At 48.0% G+C, this 25500-nt stretch overlaps 1 protein-coding gene across 2 annotated transcripts in view; it reads right to left on the minus strand.

Annotated features, from left to right (window-relative positions):
• The window catches only part of TXNDC5 (thioredoxin domain containing 5), a 28972-nt gene extending 4213 nt beyond the window's left edge, over positions 1 to 24759 (minus strand). For both annotated transcript variants that reach the window (XR_004245748.2, XM_032141147.2), the window contains exons 1-8: positions 24476 to 24759; positions 18585 to 18734; positions 13636 to 13741; positions 9267 to 9363; positions 5763 to 5878; positions 3642 to 3728; positions 2840 to 2983; positions 167 to 249 (exon numbers count right to left, since the gene is read on the minus strand). Coding sequence is in view for 1 of the 2 variants with exons in the window: in XM_032141147.2 (XP_031997038.1) it covers positions 167 to 249; positions 2840 to 2983; positions 3642 to 3728; positions 5763 to 5878; positions 9267 to 9363; positions 13636 to 13741; positions 18585 to 18734; positions 24476 to 24729 (1037 nt within the window). In the remaining variant the exon portion in view is untranslated. The remainder of the gene's footprint in view (positions 1 to 166; positions 250 to 2839; positions 2984 to 3641; positions 3729 to 5762; positions 5879 to 9266; positions 9364 to 13635; positions 13742 to 18584; positions 18735 to 24475) is intronic.
• Between the last annotated feature and the right edge of the window lie 741 nt (positions 24760 to 25500).

Genomic DNA, 25500 nt, shown 5'->3' on the forward strand with positions numbered 1-25500 from the left:
AATATAGGAGCAAAATGATAACAGTTCCTTGTTTCCTACGACATGTCCTACATATAAATGTAACATGTGCCCAACATTGAGTCTGGAGGGCTGGCAGATGAGCTGAAAAACATGATGTGACTTAGTACACGTGGGCAAAGTAGTTTCTAATTATACAGCCACTTACCATGGAGCATAAAACTTGATGAAGGTTATTCCTTCTGCAATGGTGTCATCGAAGTTATTTTCAGTGAGTGCCAACACAGTGCCCTTCAAGGGAGAGAAAAGCCACGGTTCAAGTACATCCCTTAAAGTTGAGCAGGGCCATGCTTTCGGATTGCAGATATACAAATCAGTCATTTTTTAAAAATGCAGTTATGCAGGCTCCAAAGTCTCACAGAAATACCTACACAAGCTGCATTTCACAGGCTACACACAAAGGCAGGCTGGCAGCCTCTGAAGGGCAGAGAGTTCAATACAAGTCCCTGGGTCCCAAGCCTGGGAGATGTGGTGAGGAGGTGGCTGGACGCTTACAGGGGGTGGGAGGGGGACTGACTGTCTTTTTTGGGGATGAGGCAGGTTGAAAACTCTCCAGGGCTCTGTGGTGCGGACTAGGCAGCCCTGGGTGTCCGGCGCCCGCGTCTGCACCTCTAGGCTTGGAGTCTCCAGGATACCCACTTAAGTCTCATCCTCAGCTGCTTTTCTCACTGGCCACCCTGTTCTCCCAGCACCCTTTGTGACATCCTCTCTATGCAACAGGAAGAACCTAGATACAATAGCAAAGGCAATGATATGTGTTTTACATTGAACATAAAAATGGAAAGCAGCCTGTTCTAAGTCAATGTGAAAAACGTTGATGGGAGCTCTAGCTGGAGAATTTAAGCGAAAGGTGCTACATGGTAGTCTGCTTTAAAGCCATTCTCCCTTGACAGTTCTTTACAGAATGACGTCTATGTGTTTCTCCAAAAATGGATCTGCGATTCTATCCTGAGAGCAGGAATGGGATGATTTATCACGTGGCTAAGTGTACCAGGGCTGCTCCATTTGAGTCTGGCATCGAGTAACATATGTCAGTGACGGAGGCCAAGGGGGCCATTGTGGAACACTACCATCTTTATGTCCAAGAAACATGACGCCGCACGCACTGAAAAGACCCACTTCATGGTGGAAAACTGTATTATAAATAGAAACAGTGCTGTGATGAAAACATCCATGGTATATAATTATACTCAATTTAGGATGACCTTTGTAACCACCATGACACACATACTCCTCTAACATATGTGGTCCTAACAACTACAAAATCAGCTGTTTACTTCTTCAACCAAAACATCAACTTTTAAACAACACTCAGGCCATCCCCGACCTACAAGAGTCCAACTAGGAACGGGGCTGTAGGGGTGAGGTGGCCCTGCACGGCCCCACCCAGGGAGGAGAGGTTGGTGGTTCCACTGGTTTTTCCAAATCCAAACTCCTGGCCTTCAGGCGTGACTTCTACCTGAAGAGGATGACACGGGCACTCTCGTCCAGTGCAGACCTCCTGCTGTAGCCCCAGGCTCATGGCTGGAACTGCCACCTACACAGCCGAAAACCTTGAAGATCAACACCTTGAAAACCAAGCTCATCATCCCTTTCCTCGAGCTCTGGCCCCGCCCCTGTGCTGGGTACCGTCCTCCACCAGATAGGCAGGAATCAGACTCGCCTTGGACCCTCCCTCCCTCTCCTCCCCGCTGCACAGCAGGCTGGACTCCTTATGCTGGCCTTCCCTTCCTCGCCATCACACAGTTACAGCTGCAGCATAAGGCTCCTCATCTTTAATGGCCTCATAGAGCAGGTTCCCACCTCTGGCACATGTGCCTGCCAGTCATTTTCCTACCACTCCAATCTGCACAAAGCCTCCGTGGGCTCCTTGTGAATATGGGATATAGTTCGTAATCCTTGGCCAGCTGCCCACAGCCTCAACTCCAGCTCCTCCCTCTCTCACTCTCAGGGATCCTACACCACACCCTGACCTGTCTCCCACTGTGTTCCCTCAGTGGCAGCCCTGCCCAGCCTATCTGTCCAGCACAGATCCTATCAATCAGCTCCTTAGGGACACTTCTTGCCCATTTGCCCCCACTTCTCTCTAGCAGCCAAGCCCTGCACACATTTCTGCCCCAGCCCCCTGCCATTGGCTTGTGTGTCCTCTCACCATTTGCCTCAGAGACCCGTATGCTTCAGAGGCAGGAAACCGGTCTTATTTTTCTTTCCTAGTGGCCTAGAACAGTGCCTGTGACATAGCACGGGCTTGATAAAGCAGAATAAACGAATCTGAAACCTCCTGCTATGTGAGTGAAGGAAGGAAGCCCCCTCAGTGCGTCAGGACTGCCTAGGCAGGTTACATCTACAGTCACTGGCCTGATCGCTGCAGATGCCCTCTTGGCTACAGGTCTCCTAGGGGCCTTTACAATGGGTAAAGGGAAATGCCCAGAGCAAGGTCAGGAATAGAATCAGGGCCCCAGGGCCAGCAGCCAAGATTTCATAGAAAAAACATGCTGAGCACAGTCATTCTTTAAAATGAATGAAGCGGAAAGGAAGGATTCTCTAGAGATTTTTGACACCAAACATTGTCTTGGGATTTGTCTCACATCCATTTCGTGTTCTTAAAAGGAAAGCTTTCGTTTACATTCACCCCTGAAAGCATGCAAAAATCGATGAAAAATATGTGTTGAAAACGCAGCTGTAGCCAACCATCAAAATGACTCTGTCCCCAAACTGTCATTTTCTCCAAAGCATTTGAGAAGGCCCTCTGAGGGTGGGTAGGTGGGGGGCCGGGGGCCATGGGCCACTTAGGGGGATCCCGACTCCAGCAGGCACCCACCTTGTCAGCCTCGGGCTCAGCTGCCAGCACCGGGGCCTCTGAGGGCGTGACGGTCTCCGTCGCTCCAGTCTCTGTGCGCTGCAGCTGCGACTCCACGTACTCCCTCAGTGACTCCAAATCCCGCTTTCCCTTGTACTGATCCACCTGTCCGAGACACGGGCATGCTGCTGAGCAAGTCCACTTGGGTGTTCTGAATCACTTAAGCCTTCCTCCAACCCCTGCTTGCCCAGGTCACATCTCCCAGATGTTTTAGCTGTGATGCAAAGTCTGCATGTTCATATTTAGACGGGAATGTAGAGAGGATAACTGAATGCCTCGGCTTTGGTGAGAGAACTGTACAGGCCCCTCTTCCCTCCACGGGGTTACACATCATAGAAGTCTGGGGCAGAGGCCTGCCAGCGAGCCGTTGTGCTGATGGGGAACTCTGAGCCGCTGACCATCAGCCGGGGAAGGAGGGAGGGAGGCAGAACCGGACCAAGTGCAAGCCTTAGCTCTGTTCAAAGGCCTGAAGGTTTGTGTTCATGACCAGAGCACAGTTACCGTATGACTGTAAGATCTGGGTTATTCTAGTGATAACTTGGGCCACTGAAATGTTTCAAGGTAGTATAACACATGAATTTATCTCCACAACCCAAATCTTATCAATTAAGAGAAAGACATTTGTTCCATTACACACATTTCTCCAAACCAGTGCCCTAACAATCAAGATTGGCAATTCACTGTACCCATTAAACCACTCAGCAGCTCAGCCTGATGGGGTTAAGAGATGAAGAATTCTCAGTACTAAGAAGTGCAGACGTACCTTTTTCCCATCTCGGAACCAGAGAAGAGTGGGATAGCCACGAACCTGGTTTCCGGAGCAGAGTTCATAGTGCTGTGTACAATCAACCTGAGAATAAAGGCAGATCAACTTCCCAGTCAGTTTCTTCATGAACCTTCTTGCCAATGGGGACTACTGGACACTTTGTATGTTACAAATATTCTTTTCAAAATCCAGATTCTGTAGCAACTCTGCCACCAAGGTGCAGTTTTTGAAGAGAATGTTCCTAAAAGCTATGCTAAAACATACCGGAGCTAAAGGGAGTAAAGGAAATACTTTAGAGGTAAGATTTATTGTATTAATAGCTCAGTTAAACATGCCAGTTTTTAGGAAGCAACATTTTAACTTGAGCAAGTCAAGTCAGCACCTGGTAGCTGGAGTCAGGGCCCTGGCTTGACGTTTGGTGGTGGTGGGAGGGAGTTAGCCTGGCTGTCGGTGACTGGGACCCAGACCAGTTCACATGCCAGCTTAGAATTTACTCTCATGCTCAAGCTTAGAGGGTTTTCAAATCAAGAGGGAGCAAGAAGTGAATTTTAAACAGGAGTAGTTGGTACATAAAAAAGGTAAGACTGCAAAGATGTCAAGATTATAATCTGTCCTTAATTCCATAAACTTAATTTACCAACAAGCACAGCTCTTCAAGCTTTTTCTTTCATTCAAATCTCATAAAGCTTCTGTTTGCCCAACATTTTCATGAAACATCTTGTTCTAAGTCATTGCTTTCTTATTTTCTACCAGCACTAAAATAGGCAGGACTAAGTTGTTTTTCACTATGTCAGCAAACGGGGGTTAAAATACTATTTCAACACCTAAGACCCGTCAGAGAGCAGCTAAGGTGCGGAACTGAAGTACAGGAGGCCTCAGCCCAAGGTCGGGAGAGGACAAGCATTTTTAAGGGTCCAGTGTAACCCAGCCACATGTGCCAGGGATGAAGGGCTTCGGCATGGTCACCTAGGCTTGTGTCTGCTCATGCCTGGGTCTGCTAGGATCCTCTATGGATATAAACCTAAAAGAATCTCCCATCAAATTTCATACAATAATTAAGGATACAACGAATGGGGTAAGACAGTAGACAAGATGATTTTATAATTACTTCCCCGAAATGTTCAGTAAATACAAACTGATAATCATAACATGTATAATTAGTATATATTATCGTAAGCATTTAAGAGGCAACAGTGAAAAATCCATTTAACTGACAACAAAAGTGATTACAATTTACGAAGCATCTGCCCCATGCTGAGCATCACACTAAGCAGTGTACTTTCATCTGCCCAGGCACCACACAGTAGATCTTAGCTCAGTTTTGCAAAGGAGGAGATCGAGGCATGGAGAGGTTTTGCCCAAGGTCAGCCAGCCAGGTCTACCCAACCCCCAAGTTTACGCTTTCGATCATCTCACCATCCCAAGTAGATCATCCTGTTAACCATCCTTCAGTCCTAGACATGCAGCATTACTTTTGTATACAAATCAGCCCCATGGCAAGGTAGAAAAATGAGATTTTTAAGAAAGGAAATCTATGCATGGTGTCTGGTGGGTGCTGGAAAGTGGACAAGAATAAAAGTGATGTCCCTGGAGCTATACTGGATATTTCCAGAAAATCCAGTTACAGAGAAGTTGTCAGACATCACTCTTGGCTTCTCTGTATAAAGCAGGAAACGCTGGAAAGAATCCCAGGCACAGTGCAAACCGAGGGAGGGTCTTCTGCGTGCCTGGGTGAGCACAGAGCCAGGGTCCTTTTAGAGAGAGCTCTTGGGTGAGGTCGAACGTGGACGGTCTCCAAGTTCGTCCAGTGAACACTCTACAAGGCTCTACCCCGTATCTTTGCAGAACGGGCTCTGGGGCTGCCAATTCAGATTTGGCCATCTCTTCAAAATAAACAAAGCAGCCGAGGCCATAATTTATCTGTAAGCTGTGGAAAAGCCAGCAAAACTCAAAATCAGGCTGCCATCTGTGAAGGTGAAATGAATTATCAAGTGGCACACTAAATGGAATTAATAAATCAAGTTTGCAACTTTGCACACAGAATGAATAATGGGCCACTCTGCTAATTAATCCAGCCCAAAGCAGTCCATTTCCAGTTTAATAAGGGCTTTCACTCACCTTGCCAATCTTGACAGTTTTGGAATGTTCAAGGCCCAGAGCCAGCTGCTCCCAGGTTGGAGCCAGAGCTTTGCAGTGACCACACCACGGAGCGAAGAACTTGATAAAGTGGTCGCCTGGAGTGGAGAGCCAAGGCAGAGACGGGGGAAAGAGGAACTATAATTTATGTCAGACCTCACTAGAGAGTTAATTGAAGAATCAGATCTTTGTCCTGCTTAGCAAATCTCAGTTCGGCATAAGCACTTTAATTGGTACAAAGGGACTCCATCAAATGTGTTTCTGTTCATGAGTTCATAACAATACTCAAAACCAAATTTGCCATCTTTGATGGACAATCAGCAATCAACTCATTATTTGGAAAACTGTAATAAAGGGAAAGAATCAGGCATTTCTCCCACCTCTCCTATACGCACTGTACCGCTGAATAACCAGGTGATAAATGAGGGTGAGTTTCTCTTGGTTAAAAAATGAAGGGATGCTTGAATAAGTCTCGGCACTTGGCAGCCCTAAGGAATGAATGGACCCAGGCCCTGCCTGTCATGGTCGCCCACATCCCAAAGAGAGACAACTGGACATTCTGTGCCCCCACCAGCTATGAGGTCTTCCTGTGCCCCCAAAAAACATCACACTGAAACTGATTCTGTTCCCAGACCCAACTACCAATTTTCAGGAAACAGAGAAATCAGGGAAACATGTAGACCACACTACGGGGACACAATTAGTAAAGTCTGGACCACGGGGAGCTCTACAGGTCAAACCACCTATGTCTTCAGCAGGAAAGATAGAGATGTCTGGAGAACATGCAGGTTAAAAGAGCCTTAAAAGATATATAAACACACACACATATAAAACTATAGTGCTCAGGAATGCGCACTTCAGTGATGAAACCATAAAAGGAGTCGTGACACAGCTTGGCTGTGTCCCCACCCAAATCTCATCTTGAATTCCCACATGTTGTGGGAGGGACCAGGTAGGAGGTAACTCAGTCACGGGGACAGGTCCTTCCCATGCTGGTCTCGTGATAGTGAATAAGTCTCACAAGATCTGATGGTTTTAAAAACGGGAGTTTCCCTACACAAGCTCTTTTTGCCTGCTGATATCCATGTAAGATGTGACTTGCTCCTCCTTGCCTTCTGCCATGATTGTGAGGCTTCCCCAGCCACGTGGAACTGTGAGTTCTGCATTAAACCTCTTTCCTTTGTAAATTGCCCAGTCTCGGGTGTGTATTCATCTGCAGTGAAAACGGACTAATACAAGTGGTTTCCACAAATGTCAAGAAAGTGCCTTCTTGGAGAAGAAGGGAGGGCGGGCTGTGCCCTGGATGGGACACGGGAGGCTGGCAGTTTTATTTCTTGAACTGGACAGTAGATACAGTGTGACCACTCTATAAAAATTCATTAAGTCCCACATTTGTTTTCTTGATCTGTATTATATTTTATCATAAAAAAAGTTTAAAAAATGAAACATCACCCCCTTGGCTAGCGGGGGAAAAAAAAAAACAAACCAACCCTCACAGCATCATTATTTGGACACAGAAGGTGTTTAGCTGTTCTACCCTGACACTGGGCTGATACCAAACTGAAATCAGGCTGTGGCCGGGGAGAGAACTAACCAGTGGCATGTGGCCTGGCCTCTGAGCAGGACTCTGCCACACTAAGGCGCACAGCTACTGCCTCATCAGCACAGCAACAATGCACTTGAAGAGAATGGTGAAAAACTTCCTTTAAAAGTTAACAACTTCCATTAAAAAATGTGCAAGGCTGAAACCATGTGCAAGTGCACGGTAGATCCTGCACTGTAAGGTGGAGACAGGCTCTCTGGGAACCTAATCAGAGTACTGACAGGAAGCCAGCAAGGGCAGGAAGCCACCATGGTACCTACACGACACAGCTCTGTGGCAGTGACCCACTTAGGGAGGTGCTGGCTAGGCCTGCTGGAGTCAGTCCGTAACAGGTGATTTGGGAAACACATCCTGCTCAGAGCCCAAGACAATCCCAGCTGCAAATGCATTCCCATAGCGGAAAGCATGCTGAAGTTCCGCCGTTAGGGCACTGGTATGGATGAAATAACTTTTAGCAAAAATGGGAAAAGGCTGAAGGCCTCACGATAAGTTACTGTGGACAGTAAGTGTGGTGGGGGAGGGGCTCTGACTCCCAGCAGGCACAAGTCACAAGGCCAGAGGCAATCCGAGCCCTTTCTCACGTTTCCAACCCAGTCTTCTAAGATTTCTCTCCATGGCAGCATTTGGTAATGGGAGCTAGCCAGGAAGCCAAAATTGCTTTCAAGTCATTGGGTGTTGGGCCAAGTTTTCTGAAACACATCTATGTGTGAATAAAGGGAGACTTACATATTCACACTGGAAATTTTATGGGGATCATTCTGATATTAGGAGACCATTTTCAAAAAATGGGATGTGGTATACAAAGATCTTTTAAGTGTAAAGAGTAAGTAATTTGCTTCATGTTACAACAGTGTCATTAAATTCTGGGTTTTGTTTGTTTTCTGAGACAGGGTCTCTGTCGCCCAGGCTGGAGTACAGTGGCATGATCACAGCTCACTGCAGCCTTGACCTTCCAGGCTCAAGTGATCTTCCCACCTCAGCTTCAGGAGTGCCTGGGACTACAGGCACGTGCTACCATACCCAGCTTTTTTTTTTTTTTTTTTTTTTTTTTTTTTTTTTAAATCTTCTGTAGAGACAAGGTCTTGCTTAGGCTGATCTCGAACTCCTGGGCTCAAGCAGTCATCTCACCTTTTCTCCCCAAGTGCCGGGATTACAGGCATGAGCCACTGTGCCCAATCTAAATTCCGTTTAGACAGGGAGAAGCTTTTGTCTCTGCCTGAGGTTATTAAGCATATGATTACCATTAATACACAGGCATACTTCCGAGATACTGTGGGTTTGGTTCCAGACCATTGCAATAAAGATAATATCACAATAAAACAAGTCACACAAATTTTTTGGTTCCCTAGTGAATATCAAAGTTATGTTTACACCATAGTCTATGAAATGTGCAACAGCATTATTTCTTTAAAAACAGTGTACCTTAATTAAAAAATATTTTATTGCTAAAAAGATGCTGACAGAGGGATACAATGTAAGCACAAGCTGCTGGAAAAACCGCTAGACCTGCCAGATGCTGGGCTGCCAAAATCCTCAATCCATAAAAAATGCAGTATCTCCAAAGTGCAATAAAGTAAAGAGCAATCAAGTGAGGTGAGTCTGTCAATAAACACTCTTAGCCAAGGATGCACTGTCCAGCTAGTGTGCAGGTCATGTGTGCTTAGCATTAGACTCGGCGTTTCTATCAGGGCACAGACAAAAGGAGAACTCACGTTTAAGAGGAGGTGCACTGAATAATGGTCCCAACAGTTCCTCTAGAGTGACCCTTTGTCAGTGCCACTGATGCTGTCATCTAAGAGCCCTTGAGTGGCAGGAAGGAAAAGCCCAGCGCGCCAAGGAATAATAGTGATTCTCTGAAGCTGGCATCAGAACTTCCCCATTACCTTGTGCGACGTGCAGCTCAAAGTTGCTTGCTGAGAGCTCATACAGCCCCTGCTTGAGCTCAGGGGCGCTGGGCGGTTCCACTTCTGGCTCTGGTGTCTAACAGGAGGAAATAAAACAGTCATGGGTGTGTCAGTGGAGACACAGGGAAACCATCCAGGAGGTGACTGTGTCTGTGGGGAACCGCCTGCAGATGCCTCCCTCACCCAACAACCTGGAACCTTTGTATGATGCTGCTGTGCTGAGTGAGGCCAGGTCAGGAACTGATCTCGACAAGCCCTCTGGAAGCTTCAGCAAAAAGCCCCTCATCAGCCTCACCCTCGGTGAAAGCTCTAGGTCTGAGGCTCCAGGGCAGCCAAGTGATAGCTGTCCCTACCCCAAAACCCAACCAAACAAAGCAGACAATGTAAAGGACAGTCCCACCCTATACCCTGTCCTCTTCTTTGAAATGTACTTGGACACTTCACAAAGAATACAAAATACAACGCCCGATGGACGTATTCTGAAGGGGTCAGCACTTGCAGACACCAGAGTGCCCAGCACAGTGGCTCGTGCCTGTAACCCTAGCGTTTTGGGAGGCTGAGGCAAGAGGACTGCTTGAGCCCAGCAGTTCAAGACCAGCCTAGGCAACAGAGTGAGACCCCATCGCTACAAAAAAAATTTTTTTATTTTCCTGAGCATGGTGACGTGTGCCTGTGGTCCCAGCTACTTGGGAGGCTGAGGTGGGAGGATCACTTGATCCCAGGGGGTGGAGGCTGCAGTGAGCTGAGAACATGCCACTGCACTCCTGCCTGGGCAACAGAGTGAGACTCTGCCTCAAAAAACACACAAACAGACACTAGGGTAGCAAAATGGACAAAGCTGAGAATGAGAAACTCAGGGACCAGGAGGGCCTGGTTATCCTTACTTCACACAAATGACAGGGAAAACTGTGAGGAAGACACAACTGTGGAAGACTGATCAGAGAGAAAAGCAGGTGATGAGAAGGAAAATGCAGGTGAATGAAAGGCAACAGAGAGAAAACCATGGCATGAACATGAGCTGCACCTTCAAGAAAGGATGTAATTCATGTGACTGAGTCTCGTACAGAAAGAGGGGGAAAGGGGCTTTTCAAAAGATGCTTCTGCCAGGACCCAAGCAGACAGCAATGTGTGCAGCTGTCTAGTCACAATCCTACATTTCTCAACTTTTCACACCAGGTACAGCTGTGGCTTCCAACCAAAGTAACCAGAAATGAGGGAAAGATAATGGAATCAGTGTTCTGCTACAGACACATTAAGTGTATATTACTCAGCTTTTATCTGGGGGTTCATATTCCTATTAAAAAGAATATCCAAGCTAAGTTGTTAAAGGCTTTAAAAGTGCTGACAGTTCAAAGCTGTGCAGGGCTGGAATCATAAAGAACCATAAAGTTTCCCTTCTGCTGCCAGCGCGTCAAGACTTTCAAAGTGCTAAATACCCACACAAAAGAATGCCCGAGGGAAGAATGGCTAAGTGAACAGTCAGTGAGTTCACATAAGGTGAAATAAAATACCGTGTGCCACTCTCCATGAGATGTTCAAGGGCCTTTCAGTATGAAGTGTTCATTTATGGCACGTGCGGGGCCTCTAGTTGCTTCCTGGGTTCCTGGCAGACTCCAGAGCAGTCCCCCGGCACGGGAACACCACAGTGCATCCCAGAAACAGGTCACGTCTCACCCCACAGTGGCAGCATAAGCTGATACGGTGCTTAAGAAACCTGGCAATGTTCATCAAGAGCCATAAAAATGATCTTGTTTTTTTATTCTTGGCCTTACAATTTTATGTCTGGGAATACTATATTCTAAAAATATCACTCAAAATAAGGAGGGGGGATGTCCTTTACAAAGATAAACTTGTTCCCTACATCATTACTGATGATGGAAAAAGTATAAATAACCTAAATATCCACTGACAGAATTAGAGTTGAATTATGGCAAATCCACGTGATAAAATAATATAAGACATGATCAATATAAAGACCACAGAAATATATAAAATCATTAATGAGATGAAACATGTTTGTATAACTGTTCAAGAAAAAATACAGAAGCAAAAATGGAAATATAAAAATTGCAGTGGAATGTACAAAGTGACAAATTGTCTTTTGAGTTTCTTGAATATTGCCACAACACTTAAAAAAAATCTAAATTTAATATTAAAAAATGTATGTACTAAGTTACTTAGGTATACAGATAAAGAACTTTTTTTAAAGTTTTCACTTAAAAAGCTAAGAGAATTCTGGTTTGCAGTATAAAGTGTGTATACTCAAAACTTTTCCACAATAAGGCACATTGCCATTGTTTCTGGCAATTATCTGGGGCCTCCTATTGCTGGAGACACTAAAATATGGCAAGTTGGTGACTGTGGTTCTGGGGTGGCATGGGGGGATTCCACGCGGCCATCCTGCTCCCACACTGAGGAGACAGGAAGTCCCTTGCAGAGCTTGGAGTCGGCCTCTCAGCCCTTCCCAACCTGCAGGTGAGGCCGCCACCTCCACTAAGGGAAATGAGCCATGAGATGAGGTCTTTCTGCTGTCCTGATACTGGCTGCTGGTTTCTTGAATAAAGCCATCATAGAAGACTGGCTTTTTTGGTGAAATTTATTTGAGGCTATTAACTCCTCCTTAAAATTGGTTTCCTACCATCCAATATACGTGTCCCCACAAAGAGAATATTTTCATAAAGGAAACCATGTCCAATTTAAATCTATATGAAACTCACACCTGCTCATTCAGCTTTCAAAGATGCAAATTTCCTGAGAGGTCTGTGGTTCTTTCTTTCAGCTAAAGTTAGGTAAGCCTCTGGTTCAGTGACATACATCACATACTAACAGTCTCCACCATACAGTTCAGAGAGTCTTTTTTTTTTTTTCATGACAGTTTTTGCTCTGTTGCACAGGCTGGAGTGCAGTGGCGCAATCTCGCCTCACTGCAACCTCCGCCTCCTGGGTTCGAGTGATTCTCCTGCCTCAGCCTCCCAAGTAGCTGGGATTACAGGTGCCTACCACCACACCTGGCTAATTTTTGTATTTTTAGCAGAGACGAGGTTTCACCATGTTGGCCAGGCTTGTCTTGAACTCTTGACCTTGGGTGATCCACCCACCTCAGCCTCCCAAAGTGCTAGGATTACAGGCGTGAGCCACCACACCCAGTCAAGTTGAAAGAGTCTTTACAGGTGAGGGATGGAAGCACCGAATCAGCGTGAAGTTTCTGATTAGGTCATCAGAGAAGATGGGGCAGAGCGGAAGAGCCGCACAGACACACTGGAAAATGGCACCAGTAAGCGGCAAAGCTCCAAAAGGACCACCACAGACCACCTTCAAATCAGTGGGTGCCTAGCTGATACAAGAAGGTAGTCTTAGGTATTTGCTGAAATTGAAATTACAAACTTCAGATGCTCTTCCTGGATCAGGATCCTACAGTGTAGGGACACGGGTTTTTTTCCAGTCCCTCTCGAACACAGCAGCAGGACCCACCAGGTCTACCCGGCCTCCAGGGGCCTGAGCGCTCGGCATTAATCAGAAGGCACCACCCACAAAGGAACACCTAACCAGTGGTTTATGATCATGATGATTTACAACAAAGTGAAGACTTCCAACATCAACTGGGGAGGGGGAGGATTATAAATCCTTTTTAGTACATAATATTCTAAGAGTCTACAATCTGATATTAGCCTTAGTATGGGAAGTGCATTAAAACACAGAGTATTAATGGTACAAAATGATGTTATAAGCAAAGCCCATTAGAGACTTGGGGACTGAGCACTGAGAAGAAAAGGAAGGATCCACCCTACGGGTACAGCTGGCGGGCTAGGCCCGAGCCAGAGGGCTGCAGGTGGTGGAGGGCAAAGGTCGGGGGGATGGGAGGAGGCTCCAGTGCTGGCTTGGATAGGAGATTCTAGGCTGGGCCCAGCCCTGACCCCAGGTGGTCCAGAGTCAGTCTCTGATGCTGGGGTACAGTTGTGAACTGTATTACCTGTGACAGTGGCAGGGTGGCAGTGTTAACAAGGAGTAAGTGCTTATCTGTGAGAACATACAAGTGAACTCCCTGAAGACTACAGCCAAACAAGGCGCAGGGTGGCGGGGAAGACAAACACCAAAATGGTGGTAACTGCTGAAACTCAGGGTTTAGCCTTCTCTTGACTTTTGTGCACATTTAGGTATTTCCACACCAGAAAGTTTCTGTAAAAGTTCATCTTTACCTATAATATCAATAAGCTCCAAAAAAAGTAGAGTTGCTTTAAAATGGCAGCCTTAATCATTAACCTCAACTGGCCTCTGCCCCGTTACATATTACCCCAAAGATGTAGGCAGGGAGGATGGGAAGGAGGGAGGGAAGGAGGCAGGCACTCACCACTGGCTCCTCGTTCAGTGTCTGCAGCATCCAGTTTTCCAGTGTCTGGAAGTCCCGAGGACCCTGGTACTTCACAGCTTCTTGGCCTGGCTTGAAAAGCTTTAAGCTGAAAGAATAACAAAGGATTAGACAGAGCAAAAAGAAAGTTGTCTTATCAGAGAGCAAACTCATTTAGTGCAACAATCAGAAAATGAGCTGTCAAGGGGCTGCAGCCAGGCCCATATCTGCTCCTCTCTGATAAAAGGAAACAAAAATAACGTTCCAGGAGATAATACATTCGGTTAATCCTAAACTTTTAGAAGTTTCTGATTTTATTCAAGGAAAAGTAAAATGAGGTGAAAACTTCCAGCCCACTGCTGTGACTGAGGCCTGAAAAGCTACAGGTATTCAGTGCTCCTCTGCAGCAGCCTCGGGCCTTCCCTGCGAGCTACTGTTATGCTTTCCCGGCTTCAGCAGTTGTTGTTGTGTCTGTGTTCAATCTAGGACTGGAGTAGGTACACTGTTGTTTTGCAATTGAGGTATTCTTCTTGGCCACCTGGCAGGTATTCAACTCTTACGAGGCCTGAATATCTAGTTATTGTGAGAATTCAAGTTTCCAGCTATAAGAACGTCCTTGACATTGACTGATGCCGTCCATTCACCTTCCCATAGAGAAGGAATCTGCAGAGAGGATACGGGAGTAGGTCCTTTAACCGTAAGCAAAAGACATCACCAGAGGATGAAATTAACACTCTCAGTTCCTGGATCCCTCCAGCAGTCATGGGAAAACATGCTCTAATACTCTAGATAAAAATTCATAGAAGGTGTCAAGGATAGGGAAAAATATGACTACTAATAGAAGAAAAAAGAAATACAGAGTACCATTTGTTGGCAAGCCTGCTCATCTAAACACCCCTGCCACTTCTATAGCACGTATGTGGATTTTGTGAGTAAATGCCCAGTATACAGTATCAGAATTGTAAGACGGCAATGTACGTAAAAATCTGACATGAAGGTTTGAATAGTGTCTTAGTTCAACGGCTATAACAGAAGACCACAGACTGGGTGTCTTAGAAACAACAGAATCTATTTCGCCTAGTTCTAGAGACTGGGAAGTCTGAGATCAAGGTGCCAGCAGAGTCAGTGTCTGGTGAGGGCTTTCTGGTTCACAGATGGTGTCTTCTTGCTGTGTCCTCGCATGGCAAAAGGGGAAACAGAACTCTCTGGGGTCTCCTTCATAAGGTATGTAACCCCATTCATGAGGACTCCACCCTAATGACCTACTCCCTCTCAAAGGCCACCTCCTATTGCCAGCTTTGGGGGATTAGGATTTCATCTATGAATGCTGGGGAACACAAACATTCATTCCAAAAAAAAATGGCTAATTCTCCTTAAAATGAAGTCACATGGCTAGATTAGGCTTTGAAATTAAAATCGGCATACTGGCCTTCCCCAGAACCTAAGATGGTATGATGGGGCATAGGTAAGTTCCCTAATGTGTCTCCAATGCAGAATATACACCCAGCTTCCTCAGCAGCTCAGACTCTCATAACCACAAAAAACAGCCAAAACTTAACTAGATTTGGCAGTACACTGGCTACTTCACGAAGTTCAACATAAGCAACTGCAACATCTGCGATATCAAAGATGACTGCCCTCACCTAGCCTGGCACCTCCCCAGGCTCCCACAAGGTGTGTTCCGCACCTGGAAACAGAAACTGCTTCCCGCACGGCTCTGCCTCCCACTAATGCTCTTTGGGAAGGGAAATGGGTGGATCCTCAAGACGTCAGAAAGGACCAGGGACTGTCACATTTGTGTCTTTGCTAAAAGTAAAATACAGTAAGACCTAGCCTATGATTTTTTTTGTAATTTGCTATTCATTTGCAAAACAAATAATTTAAAAAATATATCTTCTTGTTGTTGGACTGATAATCGTTCCAACCTGCCCAAGGAGTCTGAGATTCTTCCTCAGTAAGTTCCCAGAGCCCAAGGACAGAGTGGACACTTCTGGTCCAGACCTTCCAATCAGTTTGGGGCATCTAACTTCAATTCTCACTGTCGATAGGGGTGAGGGAGGTGATGGAGACTGGGCCACAGGGTACAAGCTCAAACAAAGTACTGCCCCAGATTTCTGCTATTACCAAGCCTCCACAAGGGCATTTGAGTCTCCTCTTTCCAGGAGACTGCAGGGAGAAAATCCCCATGTATGTATTGCCTTGGCAAACAGCATGATGAAAGTTCTACTGTAGACAGTGTATGAGTTGAACTGTGTCCTGCAAAACAGATCTGTGTAAGTCATAACCATCAATCTCAGAAGGTGACCTTATTTAGAGTAAGGTCTTTACAGAGATATTCAAGTTAGAATGAGGTTCACTAGGATGGGCCCGAATCTAGCATGACTGGTGTCCTTGTAAGAAGGGTTAGATTGGACACAGAGAGACACACACACACAGGGAGAAGTGCACGTGAGGACAGAGGATGGCAGTGATGCATCTACAAGCCAAGGAACGCCAAAGATGACCAGGAAACCGACAGGAGCCAGGACGAGGCAAGGGAGGATTCCCCTGCAGGTTTCAGAAGGAGCATGGCCCTGCTGGCTCCCTTGATTTAGGACTTCTGGCCTCCAGGACTACATTTCTATTGTTTCTATTGTTTCTGGCCACCTGGTTTGTGGAACTTTGTTACAGCAGCCTAGGAAACTAACACAGGTAGTTTCCCCCATCAGTCCTGCCCTGCTGTAATGATTCATGACTGGCCCAACAGAAAGACCTCACAACATTTTCCTGAGCACAGCCAGCCATCTCTAGGGGGCATGGGAGCCCAAACTCCCTGCCCCTCCAATCCTTTACTCCAGTTACACTTGCCAGGAAAGAATCATGTGAAAGCTCACGTCCTGACACATGCCTGGCCTCAGGCAGGTACAGTCATCATCTGCTTCAGGCTTCACAACCACTCTATGGGATGGGTACTGTCTTGGAGGAGTAAAAGCTCACTCAAGTCAATCTACAGATGCCCCAATGCGACCACATTTCATACAGCACACTCCACCTCCTGCATTCTCGGGGGGGAAAATAATCTGTTCTCGGAGCTTCTGCAGGGCAGTGATGGTCACAGAGGCTCCCTCCCAAACTGTGTTCAGTGTGGTGTACGTTCATTTTTGTTGTTTTTAATAACACAAAACCAGCCCATGGTTTACCTGGGGAGACCAGATCTTCTCATTAAAAATCTAAACACATGATCCAACATGGGCCTTTTTAAATTTGTGACTTTTAAAATTTGTGATGGTTTTTGGTGAATACCAACTATGGAGCAGCTGACACTGCAGCTGATAGTGCTTATGGCCAGGCTGAGGTGGAAGCCATCACTTCCTTCTCTGAAGCCCCGTAACACATACCACTTTCAGCTCCATTACAGGTCCTGTGTCACCTTCCCTATGGCATGGTGTGTGGTGCACATAGTCTCAGGCCACAGATGGGCAGCAGGTTAAGCGGAAAGACACCACAGCCAGCTCACCCCTGCTGCCCCTGAACTTTGAAAGCAACAGGCTCTCAACAGGTAAGCATTCACCTCCTCACCCTCATCTCTGCTCACTACCTGCTTCTTTAGGATAGTCTTGATCCATACTTTCAATGCAATACTATAAAGCACAGAATACATAATACTTTTACGTAGATACAGACAGTAGGCAATTTTATCTCCATTGATCTGATTTAAAGTAAACCCAAATTATGGCACTTACATTAGCAAGCAGTCACCAAAGACCAAGAATTCCAGAGTCCTCTGTGGAAATGCCCACATTTCCAAATGGTAGGGAAAACCCTAACATGCATTGGGTGTGCTCAGATTGGTGTCTGCACACATTCCATGTAAGTCCTGTAACAGTGTTTGGGGGATCACCTTCCTTACAGGTTAAATGATGACGCCAGAGCTGGGTGCTGAATAAATGGTAGAGCTGGGATTTGACTACGACTTCCAGATTCAAGCCTAGAGCTCCCTCCACTTTTCTGCCTCCCAGGTTTGAATATAAGCTCCAATTTTATGCTTTACTGATGGCCCCCTGTATTACTCAATTAAGCAATAAATTGTATAGAATTGACTTCATTCCGCAATTGAAACAAACAACAAGGAAGTGACCGTGGCAATCCCTCCACCTCCTTCAGAAACAGCTTCTTCTCTTTTTTGAAGAACTGCTTTTCCCTCCAACACTTGGCACATGGTGTGAATGGGCATGTGTCTTGCTATAAGCTCTTGTTTCCCTGGCCACAGTGACTATTCCTGGAACGAACATTTCAGCCAAGCAGGGCCAGTCAGTGGTGGGCCCTTCTGTGCAAACAGAGATACAGGCCTGGAAAGCCGTCATCTCAAGGGAGGCACAGCAGAAACAGACCCCAGGCCCCTGGAGCTGGGTCTCAGAGGTTCCTCCACAGCCTTTTAAATAGTCCTTTCTTTCTGTTTAATAAGAGAACAATTCTATTTCTAGAATTCAGAACATTTCAATTTCTGTTTCTTATAACCAAAAAAAATTCTTAACTGTCAAGGAAGTAAGTATCATCATGTGTCAGACTCTATACTTCTTTCCAACAGAAACAACCCTGTGGGAGTCACACGGGAAGGAACTATAGGAAGGGTGTTTGCGAATAAGAGTCACCAGAAAAAGCAAGCCAAGACTGATGACAGTCTATGCACACTGTGTAAAATGTACCGGTGAACATCTAGCATGGCGGGACCGCCATTTTTGTCTTGCGAACACATTTCGTACAAACAGGAAAACCCAACACTGATGAATTACAGGTCATCCAAGTATAAAAGCCATCTAAAACAGACACAGCATTAAATGCAATTTCTCCCTAATGACAGGGACTGCCTGCTTACATTTAGTATCTCTTCACTCCTTTACCAAAAGTTTAGCTACGACTTTCTTTGTAGCCAGGAGCCACCTGGGAAGTGTGCTCCCTTCCTTCCAACTTACGTGGGGTATCCTCGCACCCCCTGGGCGGAGCACACGTCGGAGTGGGCCGTGCAGTCCACTTTAGCCACAAAGACTTTGGCGTCTTCCATGCTGTTGTATTTGTCTCCCAGGTCATTCCAAGTCGGCTGCAGCCGCTGGCAGTGGCCACACCTGGAACAAGGCAAGAGTACAAGCACACTGAGTATCAGGTCACAGGGCAGCCGGCCCACAACTTCAGCTCTGTCCAGGGGGCAATGGGGCTCTCAGTCCTTTCTTTACACCATTGCAGATGGCAGCTCCTGGACCAGTACTCCAGGACCTCTCTCCCCTGCTCCCATCCCTCCAGAGTCGCTGCCCTGTTCTCAGCATGAAATCTTGGCCTTGTTCCAGTATTAAACTTAGCAAAGTGTTGTTCTGGGTCCTACTTGTTTTGGCCCTGCTGACCTCCCGCTTGACTTCTATCCCAGAGACTACCCTCCTTCCCTTGTGGCCTACCCCTGAGCCCGACTGCAGCATCTGCAGTGTTCCCAAAGGACTATAGCTTGGCTTGGCCCTGGGACACATTCTCTCTTACGCATCCTCCCTAAACTCCACCTAGCTAAATCTATTTGCCCTTCAGGTTTAGTTTGGGTGTCACTTCCTCCAACAAGTCGGCCCTGACTCCCCGGGCTGTTCAGCACCCATTCTCTTCTCCTGCCCTTCTAGAAAGCCTCTCTACTCCTCCCCTGGACAGTAGCTTAGCACTTCCTGCTGTATCTGCTACTTTTATTCGTCAAGTCTCCTCCACTATATAACCAAAGCTACAAACACAAGGCAATCTCAAAATTTAATCAACTGCAATTTTCTCCAATGAGAAGGAAAACAAAAAAAGTTTGTGGCCCCCTAAACTTCTAGGGTTGAAGTAAGCAAATGTCTATTCATAGTATTCATTGTATGAATTCAGTTATGTATAAATATTTTAAAATCACCTATCATTTAAAACAGAATCTTAATGGGGCTTCTTGCCACGCTTCACATTTCATGAGGATATCAGCATCTTTCCCAGCACTAGATCTTGAGTCATGCAGCTGACCACAGCTCTTCCTGCGTTCTCAGGACAGTATGTCTACAGTGCCATACTCGAATTTTGAATGAGACAACCCTAGAAACTTTATCCCAGGTTTCAACTACAATCCCATAGCATTATGACACATGGGTTTGTTATTTAATATGGTAGGAACACACTGATGCCTACAATATAACCACTTTGCTGTATCGCTTTTTAAAATGCTTTTTTTTTTTAAAAAAACACTTGCTTATAAGAACACCTGACGCTTAGAATTGTGACTTCTTCCTCAAAATAATTTAATAATCTCTGTTAAATCTTTTATTTTCTGACAGATTACCTCAAAAATAAGCATTTAAGTCAGATGCAGTGGCTCATGCCTGTAATCCCAGCATTTTGGGAGGCCAAGGCAGGAGAGCTGCTTGAGCCCAGGAGTTCAAGGCTGGCCTGGGCAACAAAATGAGACCCCCATCTAAAAAAATTTTTAAAAATTAGCCTAGTGTGGTGGCACACACCTGTAGTCCTAGCTACTTGGGAGGCTGAGGCAGAAGGATCACTTGAGGCCAAAAGTTTGAGGCTGCAGTGAGTTATGATCACACCACTGCATTCCAGCCTGGGTGACAGAGTGAGATATTGTCTCTTAAGAAAAAAAGGATTTAAGCCGGGTGTGGTGGCTCACACCTGTAATCCCAGCACTTTGGGAAGCTGAAGCGAGCAGATCACGAGGTCAGGAGTTCAAGACCAGCCTGACCAACATGGCGAAACCCCATCTCTACTAAAAATACAAAAATTAGCTGGGCATGGTGGCGGTCGCCTGTAATCTCAGCGACTCAGGAGGCAGGAGAATCGCCTGAACCCGGGAGGCGGAGGTTGCAGTGAGCCGAGACCATGCCATTGCACTCCCACCTGGGCAACAGCAAGACTCTGTCTCAAAAAGAAACCGATTTAAAGGTAGCACTGAAAAAGTCTGCTTCAAGTTAACGTGTCTTCCCTAAACAGCACTTTCTTGGCCAGCTAAGAGAATCCCTGCTTCATGAGATACTCAGATACAAAAAAAAAAAAAAAAAGCACAATGAAACTATACATGCAGATTTAACTTCTGTAGATCCAACAAAGTGAGTTTGTTGCGGGGGGCGGGGGGTGGAGAAGGAAACAAGAAAAAAAAAGGCAATTCCCACAGAACCCTGAAGTGTGTGCAAGCTGGGAGATGTGAGGTTTCTGTTCCTCAGCTAGCCTTGGTTCCCACATGCTTCTCATGGCATGAGCATCTCTCCGACTACATTATGTGTGACCCTGCTGTCTAAAGGCACAGGCTTGAGAACTAGTCCATTTGGTGTTTAACCACAGAAGCCATGATAGTTCTGATGCTGGAGGAAACGCTGGCAGTGAGGACTTACTGACTGACTGGGGCAGTGTCCAACAAGACACCTTCCCAAGGGACTGTCAAGGGCAGTTCTGACCCTGGAGGACTTTGATCAGATATGCTCATTCTGGAATTTTAGAACTCCTCTGCAATCTTGACAAGGTTTTGTTTTGTTACTGCTTTTTTTTTTCCTTTTTTTGGGGGGAAAACACAAGATTAGATTAAGAATGAGAATAGGCAATAAATAAGTTTGTGGTGCACTAAATCAAAACTGACCATTCTGGGCCATCACCAAGTTGGGCGTGCCCTTGCTCCTGGCTGTGATAGGGCCACAGGTGTTATCTAGTCGGACCTGCGGCTACAGCACCCAGCTATGAGACAGGCAGCTGCATTCACAAGGTAGCCTGTGGCCAAGAAGTAGAGCAAAGCTACCTGGTCCCAATCTTGACCTCACTGTTACCAGGTTTGGGGTGACTCACAAAACTGGCCATACAGAAGCTGTGACCTGATGTTGGCACAAAATCTACAGCAGCAGGACAACCCTGCAGCTGCCAAGTTCAGGGCAAAAATACACAGATCAATGTTTTTGTTACAGGGGCCCCAGCCCCTTAATCACACGTAGGCTTTCACCATTCCACGGCAGGTGAAACTGGAAAAAGGTATGTGTGTATTAAGGGGGAGTCCACTGAGTGTTCTATCTGAGCTCCAAACGCTCAGCTTACCACTCCAGGACCTCCTTCCCTCTCCTGCATCGACCCCTCCAGAGTCACCACCTTGCTCTCAGCCTTACACTTACCAAGGTGTTGTGCCAGGTATTGTTGGTCCTACTTGATCTTGCCCCTGCTGACCTCCCATTTGACCTCTCCGCCCACTCAGCCTCTTTCCTGGCAGCCTATTCCTGAGCCCTACTGCAGTATCTGCAGTCTTCCGAAAGGGCCCTCTTAAAAGTCCAACTTAAACACCATCACAGAAACCCACATATCTCTATTTAAGTATTTGTAGTAGACTACCAAGAAGTCAACAAATGCACCAGGTGCGGTGGCTCACGCCTGTAATCCCAGCACTTTGGGAGGCAGAGGCAGGAGGATCACGAGGTCAAGAGATCGAGACCATCCTGGCCAACATGGTGAAACGCCATCTCCACTAAAAATACAAAAATTAGCTGGGTGTGGTGGCGCGCACCTGTAGTCACAGCTTCTCAGGAGGCTGAGGCAGGAGAATCGCTTAAACCCAGGAGGTGGAGGTTGCAGTGAACCGAGATTGCGCTACTGCACTCCAGCCTGGCAACAGAGCGAGACTCCATCTCCAAAAAAAAAAAAAAAAAGTAACAACATAAAGTTAATTTTTCTGGAAGCATCCACCTAAATGTCTAGAAGCCACATATAATGGAAAAGGAATTTACTTAATATCAAGTGCCCAGATGTGCCAGTTTTCTCTCAGCCCAGGACTAGCTGGTATTTATTGCGAAGATTCTAAACTTAAAATTCCTTTGGCACTGCAGGGACTTACTACATGTCAGTTTTTCTTAAAAAAAAAAAAAAAAAAAGTAAAGAATGGGATGTGATGGCTCATGCCTGTAATCTCAGTACTTTGGGAGGCCAGGAGTTTGAGACCAACCTCGGCAACATAGCGAGACCCTGTTTCTACCAACTGCAACAACAACAACAAAATAAGCTGGGTATGGTGACCTGCGCCTGTAGTCACAGCTACTTGAGAGGCTGAAGCAGGAGAATCACTTGAGCCCAGGAGTTAGAGGCTACAGTGAGCTGTGACTGCATACCACTGTGTTTCAGGCTGGGTAACAGAGCAAGATCCCATCTCTAAAATAAATAAATAATGAAGAAAGAAAAAAGAAAACCCATGGACAGATGTATTCCACTGAAATGGACTCCAATTAAGTAGTATATTTAATTGAAATAGTTGCTGAGAATACTCCGGTACAGAGAGAAACTGTTAATATTGCCTGATTGTTTTATGTTACAAAGTAATTTCTACACCATTGGTAGTTCTAAAATTTCGACTCAGTTGGTTCTTAGGAACCTGAAACACAATGTACTTCATATATACATTGTTAATAAACCGACACTGGCCCAAAAAGTTGATTTAACTCCAGATGAACTGCAGCGTAGTAACAGCCTGAATACAGGGTTAAGAGAAAAACGTTTCTCCCAGTTTGAAAGGTACAATTTCTGAACTGGCCATTTTTCTTAGGGTACCTTTTCTCTATGCCTTCCTACATCCCTTTCCCAAGTGAGCCTCTGCTGAGCTCTGGGGAAGAATACCAAGTTCTATAACAAGAACCTGCAGGCTATTCCAACCTCTCAAAGGTCTTGTGTCCTAAAATTATGACTTTCTGCCCTGGCCTGTGATCACTTCCCTTCCTCGGGGCATCCCGGCGCTGGCAGGGAAGCTGTGCACATGCTTGTGTGAATGACAGGAAGCCCTTCCGTGGGATGAGTGCCAGGGTAGGGGTCTCTCAGGTCAGCAGCGGGGCCCACAGCAAAGCCTCGCCCAGAGAACCAAAGCAAGAGGGACCATCTGCTCAACGGAGGGGCTTTTCCGATCTCACACATAACAAGTGACCTGGACCCGAGAGAGCAGCAGGGAGGTGACAGGGCAGCCTGGAGCTGAGGACCAGTGGGCTCCGTTCAGAGAGCACATCCACCCTGAGCTGCAGGGGGGCGGGGGGGTTCCAGAATTCGCACTACCTTGGTCTTTCCGGGGTAGCTCAGCAACCCTCCTCTGCCTGGACCGCTCCTTCCTATCCCACAAAACACGCACAAAGTGGGAAACCACACTTCCTGAGTTCTATTTTTCAATTAAAGGGTCTGGAAGGGGACGCGCCCGCAGTCTAAGTGTCCCAGACGACCCCGGTGGCCGCGGCAGCAGTAAGGCCGCTCCGTGAGTGCACGTGGCCCACGGGCAGGCCGCGCGTCCGGCCGGCACAGGAAGTTTGGGGCGCTGGGCAGGGACCGCGGGGTGACATTTGGAGTCCCGGCTGCCCGAAAGGGCGACGACCCCACCTTCCCCTCCCTCGGCGCCGAGGTGCAAGAGGGGGTTGAATTCAGGAGCGCGGCGCAGGGCGGGCTTTTCCCGGCTGTCCCCTCGGGGACCGCCCCCTCCTCCCGCACCGCCCCGGCCGCCGAGCGCCACGTCAGCCTCGAGCGCCCGGCCCGCTGCGCTCACGCCCCCCGACCCGGAGCCCCAAGCCTTCGGTCCCCTGCAGTCCCCGGCTCCCGGCCCCGAGCCGCAGCGCCCGCACCGCCCCCCGCCACCTCCCAGCCGGAGCCCCGAACCCGCAGGGTCCCCGCGCCCCCAGTACCCACGCCCCGCAGCCCTGAGCCCCGAGCCCCGAGCCCCGCGCCCGCAGAGCGCACGCCACTGACCGGAGCCGTCGGCGTCCACGTGGCCCCTGGCCCGGGACCCCCCACCCGCGGCGCCCAAGCGCCCCACGCCCCCCGAAGCGCCAAGTGCGGGGCAGGGCACCGGCCTGCGCGGCGTTACCAGGGCGCGAAGAACATGACGAAGTGCGCGGCGCTCTGGATCCCGTGCGTGAACATGTCGGCCGTGTACAGGTGCTTGCTGTGCGGGTCCTGCCCGTCCCCGCCGTCTGCCGCGGGGGGCCCGTCCGCCGCCGCCTCCTGGGCCCGGGCGCCCCAGCGCCCGCCGCCGCCATGGCCCAGCAGCAGCAGCAGCAGCGCAGTCAGGGCCGACGGCCGGGCCAGCAGCGGGAGGAGGCGTCCTGGGCGCGCGGGCATCGCGGCGGGGCTGGGCGCGCTCTCGCCGCGGCCGCCGGTCCCCTCGCAGCGCCCGCCCGGCGCCCCGCCCCGGAGAGGCCGCGCCCCTTCCTCTCCCCGCCCGCCCGCGCCGGCGCGTGCCCGCTGCCCGCCAGAGGTCCGGCTCCGCGCACCGGCGGGGAAGGGCTGGAGCGAGGGACCGAGTCTGGGAGAGCCTTCCGAGTCCGGCCTCCTGCGCTTCCCGCCACGGGACGGCTCGCCCCAATCCCGCGAGGCTCCTGCGCCTCCGCAACCCAGGCCCTCACCCCTTTCCCCAAGGGCCCGCTCTGCTCAGAGCGGCGGTGAACACACGAAGTAACGCTGAGGCCAGCGGGAAGCCACGGAGGGGCCGGTCAGCCTCGGCTAATCTCAGCTCACACAAGCACCCCGCGATTTCAGGCCAAAGGAAGGAGAGAGGTGCTGTCAGCAGAATGTAGGAAATCGGGCAAAAGACGGTGCGGTTTGCACCTGAATGAGTCAGATTCTTGGCCAGAGCTCAACTGTGATTCTCGACCTGGGCTCAGAGGGGTGATGAAACCCGCTTCCCAAGTGGTTACCCCTGCCCGGCCTTAACTCGGGGATGAAAAGGAAAGAACGTTAAAGCGGCCTCTTCTAGACAAGAAGGCACCTAGCAGGACTGGCTGGGGTCCTACTGTGCCCTCATTTATCCCGGTTACTAAAATAAATGACAGCACGCCTGCTCTGGCTGAACTCGGCCTTGTGGAATGGCCGGAAGGCATCCCTGCCCGGCGC

Source organism: Hylobates moloch, unplaced genomic scaffold (genome assembly GCF_009828535.3).
Source record: "Hylobates moloch isolate HMO894 unplaced genomic scaffold, HMol_V3 SCAFFOLD_20, whole genome shotgun sequence".
Taxonomy (NCBI): domain Eukaryota; kingdom Metazoa; phylum Chordata; class Mammalia; order Primates; family Hylobatidae; genus Hylobates; species Hylobates moloch.